The following is a 13,149-nucleotide window of genomic DNA, read 5'->3' as shown; positions in this document are numbered from 1 at the left end:
CCCTCCTTCCCAGGCCCTTCCACAGCCACTGAGATGCAGAATGCTTCTCTGTGCTGCCTGCTTGCACTAGGTAAATTATTTGTGTAATGGGCTGGGGTTATTTTTTAAAGTTGGCAGAGTAACTGTGAATCATCAAATCTCCCTGAATTCACTCCTCACAAGACACCCATAAAAGAACCCATTGTGTGGAGCAGTGATGGGAGCGTAGCCGGGGCCGGACAGAGGACCCACTCAGTGGATTGTGGATCCTGCCTGTCCGAGGGCTCGGATGTGCCATTGCATACGCTGCTGGCAAGTGTGTGAGGTTTCATGGACTGGCTCCCAACCGCTCAACTAGAACCCCTGATAAAGAGCCTTAAGCACTGATGTTGCTTCTGCTGGAACGAACACTTTCTCCTTTTTTCCTTCATTTTAACAAGAAGTGACAAATCTGCTCCCGTGCACCCGCGCAGTCGCAGCGGCGACCGGATGGTGCCGGAGGGGCCGCTCCGGGAGGGGGAATCGTGCGGGGAGAGCGGGGCGCAGAACGGGGCGATCTGCACGCAGCGGTACCGGAGGGTGCCGGAGCACGGCGGCGCTGCCCGGCCCGGGGACCGCGGCCGAGCCGAGCGGAGCGCGGCGGGGCCGGGGCGGGGCCGGGAAGGGGCTCTGGGACGCCCCGCCCCGCGCGCAACCTGAGCGCGGGAGCGGCGCCAGGGCCCCGCCTCGGCCGGCGGCGGGAGCGGTTGCGTTCGGCTCAGCTCGGCTCGGCTCGGCTCTGCCCTGCCCGGCTCCGCTCCCGGCGGCGCTGCGCTCCCCGCGGTGCGGGCGGTGCGCGGTGTCCCCGCGGCGCGCGGTGTCCCCGGCGCCGCCAATGACGGCGGCCGCTGGCGGCGGCGGGGCCGCGGCCGGGTGAGGCGGCGGCGGAGCGCGGCGGGCGGCGGTCCCGGCGGGGCCCGCGCCCTCCCGCACGATGTCAGCGCAGGGCAAGTTCAAGAAGGACAAAGAGATCATCGCCGACTACGAGGCGCAGGTCAAAGGTGCGGAGCGGGGACCGGTGCGGGGCGCGGCGGGGCCGCCTTTGTGTGCGGGGCGGGGCGGGGACGGGCCGGCTCCGGCCGCGGGGGCTGCGCCGCCGCCCCCCGCCCCTCCCGCGCTGCGGCACCGCCGGGCGCGGGAGCCGCGGCCCCACGGAGGCACCGGCGGGCGAGTCCCGGCCCTGCCCGCTGGGCGCTGCGGGCGCCGGTGCCGTCGCCGTGCGGGGACTCGGCGTGCGGGCGGCGGTGATGGGCAGGGATTGTTCAGCCCCCGAAGCGCCGCTGGCCGGGGCTATCCTCCGGGGGCAGCGCCCTGCGCCCACCCGGGAAGTGCCCGCCCGGGGCGCAGGGGAGCGGGACCGGTGGCTAAAGGAGCCCCGGGGCTGTGCGGTGGGGGCTGAGCGCTGCCCACGGCCTCCTGGTGGGGAGCGCATCGATCCTGCGGTCCTTATGTAAGGAACTTCGCCTTCGTGCTCCGGCCCCTCGCCTCCAGGCCCGCAGTCATTATTATGCAAGTGCCGGTACTGGTGCGGGGCGCGGAGCTGTGCGACAGACGCTGCGTTTCTGAGTGCTGGAGAGGAATAAAATTAGACGTTTTGTCTATTGAGACCACTGAGCATCGAATCCCAGGCTCCAAGTTAATTCTTGTTTTGGAGGAAAGTTGGTACCCTGTGACACATGGCAGCTCTGCAGCCCAGGGAAGGTCTGAGCAGGTTGGAGGCTGAAGGAAACGAGCCAGTGTAACCTTCGCTCTATTGCACACCCAGGGATTTTCGTGTTGGTAGCAAACTGTATTAATGGACGTTTTTGGATAACTTAATAAATCTGCTCCATATTGCAATAATTGCTAATTCTGTTAGCTGATGACAATTCCTTTTCCCACCTTCAGACGGAGGATACTCTCAGTTGCTTACTTTGTGCCTTTTCCTTGCACTGCCTCCTTCAGTCCCCCCACTATTATATAAAACCAGCTCCACTCTCCCTTTGCTTGGTTGTTTCATATGGGTATGTGTTCACCACTTCATTATATTTAAGTCCAGGACATGGTTAATTAAAAGTGTAAACCAGCTTTTCTGCAGAGTAACTTGTGCTTGTGCAAACTCCAGAGCTTCCATTTTTCTCCAGATCCCGGCTCAGCTGGGTGATGGCTGGTCTGCACAGACTCCGCTTGGAAAAGTCTCTGCCTAACTGCGGCAGCGTGATGCCAGAGGGAGGGATTCTGGGGAAGGGGCTGGCTGTTGGTTTCGTGCCATTGTTTACTTTCTTGCATTTCAGTCTTTTGTAGTTGGCTTCGAAGAGTGATGGAACAGTCACAACACACCCTGCTCTGTGCCAATTACCTTTCTGCTTGTGTGTAATTTGGGCAAATTGATGTTATTGCACCCTGCAGTTAAGCAGATGAAATATTCTTTTAGCCTGTGGTATTGTTCGTTTTATGGGAGGGGATTTGCATTTGTTCCCAGAGACTGTCCCATGGTTTCATGTTATTCTCAAAGATGTCCTGGGCCGGGTGATTCCTGCTTCTTGGGTGCTCGGGTTGCAGAGGGGTCACTGGGGGCAGGACTGGTTCTGAGCTCTTCCAAAAACTTTGCTGTGGATGTCTCCAGTGTTTTTTCTGATTGTTGTTTGTAACTGGAGTACTCATGTGCCATGATGATTCTTGGCCCAGCTTCTGTAGCCTCATGGTTTCCATATGTGAGGCAGTTAATGTTGGAGTGTGTGTGAGGGTGTTACATTACACCACAGTGATCACGTTTTGGGTGGCTGTAATGCAGACAGTTTGCTGATGGGCCAGTAATAATTTCCTTGATACTGTTCTGTGCATAATTACACCTCCAGGAATGTCTGATTCCTCATATAGGGTACTTGGTCTGTGTTTTCACCTGAATAAAGGCTGATTTTTGTGTTGACAGGGTGTGACTGTGCCTGTAGCTGGGGAGAGGTGGGCAGAGTCAGACCCCAGCGCCTGTGTGTGCTGCCCGCCCGCTGCCTTTGAGGAGGTGGCAGCTCCATCCCTGGGCACATCGGGTCTGTTACACAATGAGGGTGGTCTTGGGATGACTGTGGTGAGGTGCAGGGGCTCCAGTGCTCACAGCTGTGACCTGATAGCCATCACTCGCTCTCTGTGGGGACCAGGGTGGGTCTGATCTTCCCACCTTGCTGAACTGTTGGAGGAGGATAACCATCTGTCTCTGGAGGGATTGGTGCAGAGCAGGGTTAGGGTTAGCCTGTACTTCCTTCACTAAATAGGAGCAGTGTAAACAAACGTGGCTGAGCAGGCAGGACAGCAGTTGGTCATCGCATTTGTAGGTGCCCAAGGAGGGCTGGGAGCTGAGGATGCACTGCAGAAGGAGCGGAGCTTTTCTGTGCTCAGTTGTGTGTTGAGTGTGCCAGCCCAACATGGGCCAGGGTTTGTGATCATCTAAACCTTCTCTGAGGCTGTGACAGTGACCATGAGCACCCACCTCCACTTATGCTCCCTTTGTGCAGAGTCTGGCCTCTCCTGGCTTGACTGAAGGAGTGAATGTAGGCTACCTCATTATCCCAGATACCCTGTTTATTTTCTTCAAGGATTGAGTCATTACGCTATTCATATCTAATCCCTTGCTACCCTGGTGAAGACAGATGCCCAAACCTCCAGAGAAAGACTAAAATGGAAGAGAAATAGGGATAAAGAAGAGGGGAAGTGGTGGCAACGGGGACCGACAGCCGAAAGGTTGGTACGGAAATGCTTAAATATGAAGATGATAATAGATGAAAATTTGAAGAAGTGATGCTGTGTTATGGAGGATGGGTCTAGAATCTGAACATGGCACAGTGCTCATCCCCATTGCATGGACAGGAAGATGGAAGGGAGAAAGGTGGAAAACCCTGCATGTGAGCTCCAGGGCATATATCAGCATGGATGGAAGGGAAGTAACTCCAGCAAAGCTGCATTGGAAGTGCATTTGGAGATGATGTCAGAGAGGATTGGAAGTGGGCAGGATGCTGCTGTTGTGAGGTGTCAGCCAGCGCTGGGTGAGACAATGGTGTTCCAGCAGTGCCTCAGGTGCATGAAGCCTCTGGACTAGAGGAGCTGACAAGACACCTGGAATGACACTGAGGGGGAAAAAGTTACTTAGACTGATTACAGGAAAGTTTTGCTGGAGCCTCTAGCTCCGGCTGTTGGGAAGTAGAGCAAAGGCTGGGGTGGTTTGGGGATGGCCTGTCAGTAGCTGCAGTGTGGGAGCCGAGCCCTGCCCGACCTGCTGTGTTCGGGTGCTGCAGCCTCGGGTACAGCAATCAAGGAGCCCACGCGCTGTGTGGGGAGTGAGATTGGAAGGAGGAGGGTTGAACTGGGGAATTATCTTCATGCACAGGGTGATTTATTGGCCATGATGGCTCTGTGTCTTCCCTCCTTCCCTGGAGAACCGTGTCTGCTCCTCTCATGGTGGGAAGGAGTTGTCCTGAAAATGCATGGAAAAGATAGCGGGGGTGTGTGAGGTGCGTGCGGGTCTGCGAGTGCCCTGCTGCATGCACAGTCTGTTCCTGGGTGTCTCAGAGAGGGCTGGGGGCTGATGGCTGGTCAGGGGCTGACAGTGCTACGTGGTGCATGAGGCTCTGGGTTGGAGCCACTCTGCTTTTGGGAGTGGGAGTATGTGATGGCTGCTGCCCGTGGCTGCTGCAGGTGCTGTTCTTGCAGCCCTGCACAGTGTTTGCTGTCTGCCCGTGCATGGAGACCTCTCTCTCACCTCTCCTGCACACATGCAGCGCTGGCAGGCTCCTTCCCATGGTGCAGTATCTCCTGTCAGTTGTCCATGGTCTGTCCTTCTCTTCTGCTGCTGCTTTGCACCCTCCAGCTGTCGGGACAGGAGAGAGCTGGCCCGAGTGCTGGCAGGAGATGCTTGCTGGATGGTACCAGAAAGGAAATATTTAAGAATACTTCCAGGAGGCAGGTTTTCTTATTTGCCTTAGCCTTGCAGACAGGAGTGGTGGTGTTAAAAATAAACACCAATGGAGATATTGCTGCAGATTTACAACTGCCACATGACAGCTGCCTGCGGAATACAGAACACAGCAGATCCTTGGATGCACAATTTAAAGCGCGTGTTTTCAGACGTACAGTTTTAATTGGTCTATCTGGGCAGAAATCTAAATAAATATCTCTCCCTCATTATGGTCACATGCCTGGTTTGTGGCTTTAATGCAGCAAAATGAACCAGTTATGCAGATGCAACCGCCTATGGTCCAGCATTGGAAATCTTGCAGAAAATTGGGCATTGTGTTGATTGGCTGTTAAATTTTATATTGCTTCCTGCAGTTTTGCCTTAACCCTGGCAAAGCACAGGTCCCTGTGTGATCCCTGCTGTTGGCAGGGAGACTGCTGTGAGGCAGTAGCATCTTGTGTCGTGTGACTGGCAGGTGACATGATCCTTTGTGATCCTGGAGGTGGGGCTCTCCAAATGGTGCATCTGGCTGCATAGTGGCAAAGGGATGATTCCTTGACTTCTGGGACTCTTGGTTGCTGTGTAAATTGATACTAAAACTAGAATTTTGATGGATTTAGCACATAAAACCACTAAAAACGTTTGCAGACTTGGGGCCAAAGAAAACCAATGTGTTCTTTCCCATTTTCATAAAGTTTAGGTTAATTTATCATTGCCCATTAGCTTCCTTTGACTTCTTCTATTGCAGTAGCCGCATCCCTTCTTTTGTATCTGTTCTCTTTTCCTGGCTCTTCTTATCTTTCGACTTTGCTCAGAAAATGTTGGGAAAACTCCCATGCCAGATAATTTTCTAGGATGCTGGTTTGCTCAGGGGAGAAGCTTTGCTTCCCAACGAAGAGGGGCATCAAGGCTTGAAATTGACAGCTCATTCAATGAAATAGTTCTGTGCAAGAGAGAAAGTTGCACCCCTTTGTGGGGGCTGGTGGGAAACTTCTAAGTGTTAATCGCAGAAACAGATAGAATGTCTGTTGGCTTAATTGTGCTTAACAAAATGTGGGGAAGTGTGACCCAAGGGCACCCAGCATGCCTGGCATAGCTCAGCTGGCTTTGGTGGAGCTGTCTGCAGCTGATCAGATCCTGATGAATCTGATCTAGTTTCTGCTGTGAGACTTTGGGAGAACTGCTCCGCGCTGCTGCTGGTTGTTACCATCCTCTTCCCTGCTGTGTTTCCTCCGTGCCTCTGAGTGTGGCCCTGGCAACTGGGTTTTACAGAGCCCTCTGTGTGTAGGCACTGGGCAGGCCATGTGCAGGGATAGCAGGGAGTTTAGATATGATTCCTAATAAAGATTAATTGTCAGTCTCTAATGGAAAGAAATTGAATTTATCAGAGCTATTCCTGCAAAGTTCAAGTCCTGAGCACTTTGGCAGAGGCTGGGATGGTTCAGCTGAGTCAGCAGCTCCTGTGTGCAACTGAAGCCCACCAGCTCTGTGCAGCTGCTGGTGCGATGGTCCATCCATCCTCAGCAGCTCCTCCTGCTTGTCTGCATGACCAGAGGTCGGAACTGCTGAGCAGTATGTCCAGGGTCATGGCTTGTCCCAGGGCAGAGATCTGGTGGCAGGAGCTGGGGTCCTGCCATGCTGTGAGGTGATTTAGATACAAAAGAAGGGTGTTTTGGTCCTGCAAGCCTGGCTGAGTTCTTTCCTGATAGCTGGCAGGTGCCTGGGTGTGCAGCTGGCATTATTTGTCAGTCTACCTCTCCACCTGATAACAATAAAACCCTCTTACAACACTTATTCAAGGCCTGTAGCTAGTCCTGGTTCCAGGTGAAGAGTTTTAAGGGCCATCAGAGTGCAGCACCAAATGCGCTTCAGGTGCTTAGTAGATATCTATAAGCCTCTGTAAGGTGTAATATTGTCAGTTCTGTGTGCGGTTTCAGCCCCTGTGAGGAGCAGGATTTACTCTCCCTTTTGCTGGCCTGCGGAAGATGGTGGGGAGCCCTCCCCTTTGAGCTCTCAGATTTTTCTCCTGCCTGGGTTTGGCTTGGTTTCAAGTTGCTGTTTGTCAAGCTACCACGCACAGCAGCAGCAGCAGTCACCTCCTGAAATGCTTTTAGTGACTTGGGGAGGTACCCGTGCTCCTGCTGGGTGATGGGACAGGTCACACACGTAACGCCTGGCTCGGGCTCAGGGCTGCAGAGGGTTCAGCGGCGTGTGCAGGCGTGTTCCTCATGCCACTCTCCAGCAAAGCTGGCACAAAGTAATCTCCCCTTTCTTACAACCTGGGTGGCTCTTTAGTCCTGACTATTGGTTTTTGCTGAGCTGCCAGCAAACCCTTCTCCTGAAAAGGTGAGTGTTCCTTAGTAATAACTAATGTGCTGCGTGTGCCCCACCCGTGTGTGTTACTGGCATGTGCCATAGCAGTGACTGAGGACAGGGAGATGGGTGAACAGTGTGAGCCTGTGTGGTGATGGGGTGTAGCTGTCACTGCTGACCGCCTTAGAGCTGCCAGCCCTTGCCCCGGGCTTCTGCTCTGGGCCTGTGGTTACTGGATGCACTTTACGCTGTTCATGTCTTCAAGAGCCTGATTTGTAAACTTTTCCCTGACAAACTGGCCTGAGATAACTTATTTTAGACTCCCTTTTCTCTCTGAAAGGCAGTTGCAGTGGTTTGGACAGAGGCAGCCACTGAACAGTGTATTGCAACATGCAATTTTAAGAGAGGAAGTAGAGTATCAAAATAAAATTACTGAGGGAGTTCATGTGGCTGTGGTGTGTTCCCTGCACTGGACTCAGTTGGTGTGATGGGGCTGTGTGTTCCTTACTGCCAGGGTGCTGTGGCAGTGTTTAATGTCTGTGATTTTCCAGCAGCGTGACTTTAGAGTTCACATGAGAAATAGCCCCATCACAGTGCAGCAGCCAGGGCTGCCAGGCCAGGGACATACAGCCCTGCTGTTTATCCCGGGGTTGTGCTATTTCTCACAGGGTTGTTGGTGCTCAGCAGTGAGGAGACAGCTGGTAGCATGGTCATGGTAGGGAGGGAGAGGTTTTAAATCTTCCTCCTTAATTTAAATATTCTCCTCTGTCTTACCAACAAAGATACATAAAAAAGGTGTGGTGACATAATTCCAGTGTGGAAGTTGGTGCTTCCCAGCCTCTTGTGGAGGTGGGTCCCCAAATTCAGCTCTGCAGGCACAGAGTTACCAGAGGGGAGCAGCAGCAGTGCCTCTAGGCTGGTGTTCATGTGGCTGTGGAGTGGTGTGTCTGTCTGTGTGTACTAGAGTGGGTTCTCCAGTATGGGAACCTCTGGCCTAGGAGGGACTGGGGGACCGGGGAGACGGGGAGAAAGCTGCTGGTATCAGAGTCTCTTGCTTCCATGTCTTGTGCTGTTGAGCTGCCTTAAACAATCTGCTTCCCAGAAGTGTTTTTATAGCTTTCCAAATGTCCTTTCCTGGCTATGAAGCTCTGCTGATGTTCAAGGAGATTCTTGTTGTGGTGCAGGTAATAGTCTGGAAACTGCAAATTTTGGGAAAATTACACAGCCACACTGTGTCCAGCAGCTTCTGAGAAGAATTTGCATTAGTATTGGTCGGTCTTGTTGCCTTTGAAGTTGGAGAATGGTTTTGAAGAGGGGAAAAATACCTCTGACTTTTTCACCTCAGCCTTTGGGAGGAACACTTGTGTCTGTGGCAAGAGATGGCAGTCAGTGGAATGTGTCTGGCTTCCCAAAGTAGCTCTGGAAAACATTACTCCATCTTGTAGCAATGGCAGGTGTGCAGGACAGCTGAGGAACTTGCTGCTAGAAGAACTGTGGAGTTAAATGGTCTCAGTGTCTGTATTAGCTGGGAGAGGAGAGGAGGTTGCTCCTGTGTTGAGCATCTCTGATGCCCTGCCTCAGGCAGAGGAGACGGAGTGCCTCTCTTCGGGATTCTGTTCTTCCTGCTGCTTCTTGGAATGCTCAGGGCAGCACTCCAGGGCAGGGATTTTATCCACGTGGCTTATGCTTTAGTTATTAAGGGAGACAGCAAAGTGAGCTGTAGTGGTGGGGTGAAGCTCGGTGCTGTTTTACTCGGGCTTGTATTTTAAGAGTAAATATTTAAGAAGCGAGGAGGATACAGACATGTAAATGACCAGAGTTCAGGAGATGGAGGACTGACTTTAATGATTCCCATTAAGGGAAAAGGGAATCTGGTTTTCCATGGCTTTTCTTCATCTGTTGGTCCAACTTTGTGGAACAGTGTTGCACACAGCAGGACTGCAGTATAAGGCCCTGTCGTGGACTTGCTTCCCCCTTCACCATGACAGAGCCCCAAAGACCCGTTTTCTTCTTGCTGCTGTAGTGTTGCTGCTTTGTTTGTTTGTTTGAAGAGTGGTTTGAGGTCTTGCTGCTTGTTTGTTTGAAGAGTTGGTTTTGGTCTCCAGGTGCTTCTGTGGCATGGTGAGAACCTGAGGGGATGTTGTGCGTTTGGAACTTTAAGAGGAGATGACCTCAAGAACAGATTTCTAAGCTCAGGATCATCAGTTTAATAATTTTTAGTTGCTGGCCTTGTGTGTGTGCAAAGTTTTTCTCTCTGTCAAATGCACTGATAAATCAGTAGTTGCTTCATGGGAATAACGTGGGTATTGGTAACGATTGAAAATGTTTCCCCTGACCAAGGTGCCGGAATTCTGCTCTACTGTATGGTGAATGCTTTCCAGAAACTTTCTGTGTGTGTAACCTTATGGCCTGCCAGCAGCTGGGATCCGAGGGAGCTCACACAGTGAGTGCTTTGGAACATCACTATCGGTGTAAAAGCTCTGGCTCTGAGCCTGGCTACAATAGGTAGCACTGGCTGTCTGGTCCTAGTGACCTGATGGCTCTAAGTGGACTGGGTTTAGTAAGAAGTCTGTCTTTAAATCTCCACTCCCTTTTTTTTTTACTTCAGGGAAGTTCGACTCTCATGGCACTTTAATCATTGAGATTATGGGACTCATGGAAGAGTAGGGACAAGAGATCAGACTGGTGGTGTGGCAGCCTAAAGCTTTTGTGTTGGCAAACACTTCAGAGACAATTGAAGATTTTTGGGAAAAGCTTAAATGATGTTTCATTCAAGACAGCTTGTTAGTGTTGGAAATTTTAAAGATACAGACTTGTATCTGAGCTGGAGAGAGCGAAATCCTGCTGCCATTTTGCAGTGTTGGCAGTGTTAGCAGGACTGAAGCTGCAGGAGAGCTTGAAGATGGGAGCTGCATTGCCAGAGAGTGATGGCCAGGAGGGAAAGCCATGTGCAGACAAGTCCACTTTGGGAATGTTGCCCTGGTGTGGAATGCAGTGTGGGTCAGTGGGCTGTGGCTTAGGACAAGATGGGAATGGTGTGAAAAATGCCGTGTTTAGCCGCTCCGTTAGTGCGGGAGGAAACACTGCCGGCAAGATTATCCTGCCAACAGCAGAGAGTATATTTAGCTTTTTCTTAAAATCCCCATCTACTGCTCCTGCGTGCCCTCAAAAGCTGATTAGTCACTCCAGACTGATGCTGGTGCTGAGCGGGTGACCTGTGGAGTGGGGTCTCTGGACCTTGTAAGCCAGATGGGGATGTCTGTTCAGTGACATCTCTGGAAGGATGCTGTGCACCACTGACCAGCAGTGACTTCCACTGGAAGAAGATAGGGCCCCAGCTGACGAAGATGTATTGGGCCTTCTAAGAAAATGTTATTGTAGGCACCTGTTCTTACTCCTCTGTTATTTAGGAGAGTGTGCTGATTCGTCTGGAAGGACAGTGTGCCCTAAATGACCCTTAAGTGGTGCGGAAGTCCTGCTCTGGCCAAAAGAGAGAGAGTTTAATTTGAAAATATGCTCAGCGGCTGTCAACCATGTCACTGTGGGTTTAAGCAAGTCCTCTTGAATGGGTGGGATGTCTCCCATGAACTGTGGCCTGTGGTGCTTCATGCCCTTGGGATCATGTGTCGAAATCCGTGTTCACATGAGGGACCATGCAGTGCATGTTGCAGCATTAGGAAAGAGTTATGGTGATCCTTTGCCTTCCTCTTCATCCTGCAGTGGCTGAAACCTGTCCACACCCACCCCTCCAGCAGGACCAGTCAGGGGAAACTCTTCCTTTGGGATGTCCCTTCCTGTAGGTAAAAATTCTTGTTGGTTGTCACATGGAGGACCTCAGCAGTAAGGTGTGTGCCACTGAGTGCTTCCCGCTCACCCCTGCTCAGTGCAGTCACACTCTACCAGTGCAGGCTGGAGAACTGTGGGGTGTTTGTTTTGCTGTGTTGCCTAATGGCTATTTCTCTTCCAAAGTGGGCATGTTTTCCAAAGGGCTGAGTACTTTTACTGTCAGTATTATATACAGTGAAGCATGCTGAGGCCAGCACAAGTGAGTATCGTGCTTCAGGGTGGAATGTGATTGCTGGAGAGATCAGAAAACAAATTTCCCTGTGCAGAGTACACAATTGGCTGGATATGTTTCACCTGCAGCATTGAAGCAATGCCCTGAGAGGCCACTGGATTAAGTTACACTGGCATGTCTGTAAATACTTGTGTAATAGCTTCAAAACAGTTAAGAGTATTAATGGCTGTATTTTCCCAGCACTTCCAAGAGGCAGGTGGGATGAGGTAGCAGGATGGGGACTTGGGTGGGGGGCAGTCCTTAGGAGCAGGAGCAGCAGTGGGGTCCCTGCCTCTGCCCCTGTGTGGGAGCCGTGCAGTGGCCGTGTGTCCTCCCCCAGCGGTGTGAGCCCCCATGGACCCTGTGCTGGGCTGAGCTGCGGGGGCTGGTCACCGTGGTCTGGCTGCCCTGCCGGTCTCCCAGCTCAGCTTCCTGTGCAGGGGAGGCAGTTGGCTCCTGGGGCAGGACAAAGTGTTCTCTGTCTGTGGGGCACAAATGGATGGATCTTCCCCAGCACAGTGTGTAACTTCACGTGATGGAGATGTACTGCAGCTCCAGGAGAGAGCAGGCTGCACCAAGCTTGCAGCCGTCGTGGATGGGGAAATGCTGGTTTCTGAGGTGTTGTACAGAAATCCTGATAGCCTGGGAGAGCTTGCCTCACTCTGGGAACAAAACCATTTGTTGTGTCACACCTTGGGGAACGTGAACTGCGTCTCTGGATGGGGCTGGGCATCAGGCAGGGAGAGATGGAGAAGCCGGACGCACTGTAGAGGTCATTCTGTAGCAGATGGCTGGTGAGCGCCCTGTGAGGGTGTGAGGCCTTCGTGCATTCTGTGCTGCACCCAGTGCAAGGGCGGCATCCTGGTCAGAGCTCTTGGAATTGGGTTTTACAGTCATAGACAGAAACTCTTGTATTCTGCCAGCTTTTCCTTTAATCGTTCTTGATTTTACTTTCCATTAAATAAATCAAATGTTTTGTGGGGAATTTCCTATTGCCCTGTTCTTTATTACCGCTAAAGTGAATGGAACTTCTACTCTGGTAATAAATGAACCTGGAAATCGGGATCTCCACTGTAATTGGATTTTTCAAATAGTGCAGGAAGAGCCCGAGGAAGTGTAGCAAAGAGTTTTAGTTTGGAATAGATCAAGTAACCTGGGAATCAGACTCTCAGCAGGTTCTTTCAAAGCATTTTTTGTTTCTTTTAACATCCTTGCTGGATCGTGTTCTGAGTGACTCGCAGCTTTAAAAGCGTTTTTTCCTGCATGTTTTTTCCTGCTTGTGTGCTCTTGACCTACTCTTGCTAAAATTCCTGAAGAAATACTAAGTAAACATATTGTAAGTGAAAATGTCATATTATAAACCCCTGAAAGTGAAACCATTACAAAGAGTACTCATGTAGTCATTGTTCTTCAGGATGGCAGTGTGAGATTGTGAGACTGTTGAAATAACAACAATCTGTTCCATGGCAGAGGTCAGCTCCAAAGTAAGGGAGAGTGGGAAGAAGAGGAAAAAAGAAATGCACACTCTTTTCCTCTCCTCCTGATCACACAGTGTGTACTCGTGCATCCCTGGGACTGTGTTGTTGATGTAGCTGCCTCCTGCTTTTAAATGCCTGCCCAGGGCGGTGGGGAGACATTTGTGTTGCATGGGAGAAGAGCCTGGAGCAGATGGTGTACCTTTCTTAAGGCTCTGGATGGAAGGAAGTAATTTTGCAGGTCACAAAGCCAGAGAGTAACTTCAGAATTAAATTTTCATTGGGAATTTAGTGGCGATTGGTCATGGGAATAGTCACAGGTTGTGTCCCTAGGATTTCCCTGACTGTGTGTGAGAGCTGGG

The 13,149-nt window shown here is 51.6% G+C and overlaps 1 protein-coding gene across 2 annotated transcripts in view; it reads left to right on the top strand.

The window, feature by feature from the left end:
• The first annotated feature begins 895 nt into the window (after positions 1–895).
• Positions 896–13,149, top strand: part of SRGAP3 (SLIT-ROBO Rho GTPase activating protein 3) — an 82,986-nt gene continuing 70,732 nt past the window's right edge. For both annotated transcript variants that reach the window (XM_039558902.1, XM_039558901.1), the window contains exon 1: positions 896–1,019. In XM_039558902.1, coding sequence (XP_039414836.1) covers positions 953–1,019 — 67 coding nt within the window. In that variant the 5' untranslated portion in view covers positions 896–952. The remainder of the gene's footprint in view (positions 1,020–13,149) is intronic.

The sequence above is a fragment of the Corvus cornix genome, chromosome 12 (assembly GCF_000738735.6).
Source record: "Corvus cornix cornix isolate S_Up_H32 chromosome 12, ASM73873v5, whole genome shotgun sequence".
Lineage (NCBI taxonomy): Eukaryota > Metazoa > Chordata > Aves > Passeriformes > Corvidae > Corvus > Corvus cornix.
Note: the sequence above shows the minus strand (reverse complement) of the source record. Positions and strands in the feature narration are given on the sequence as shown.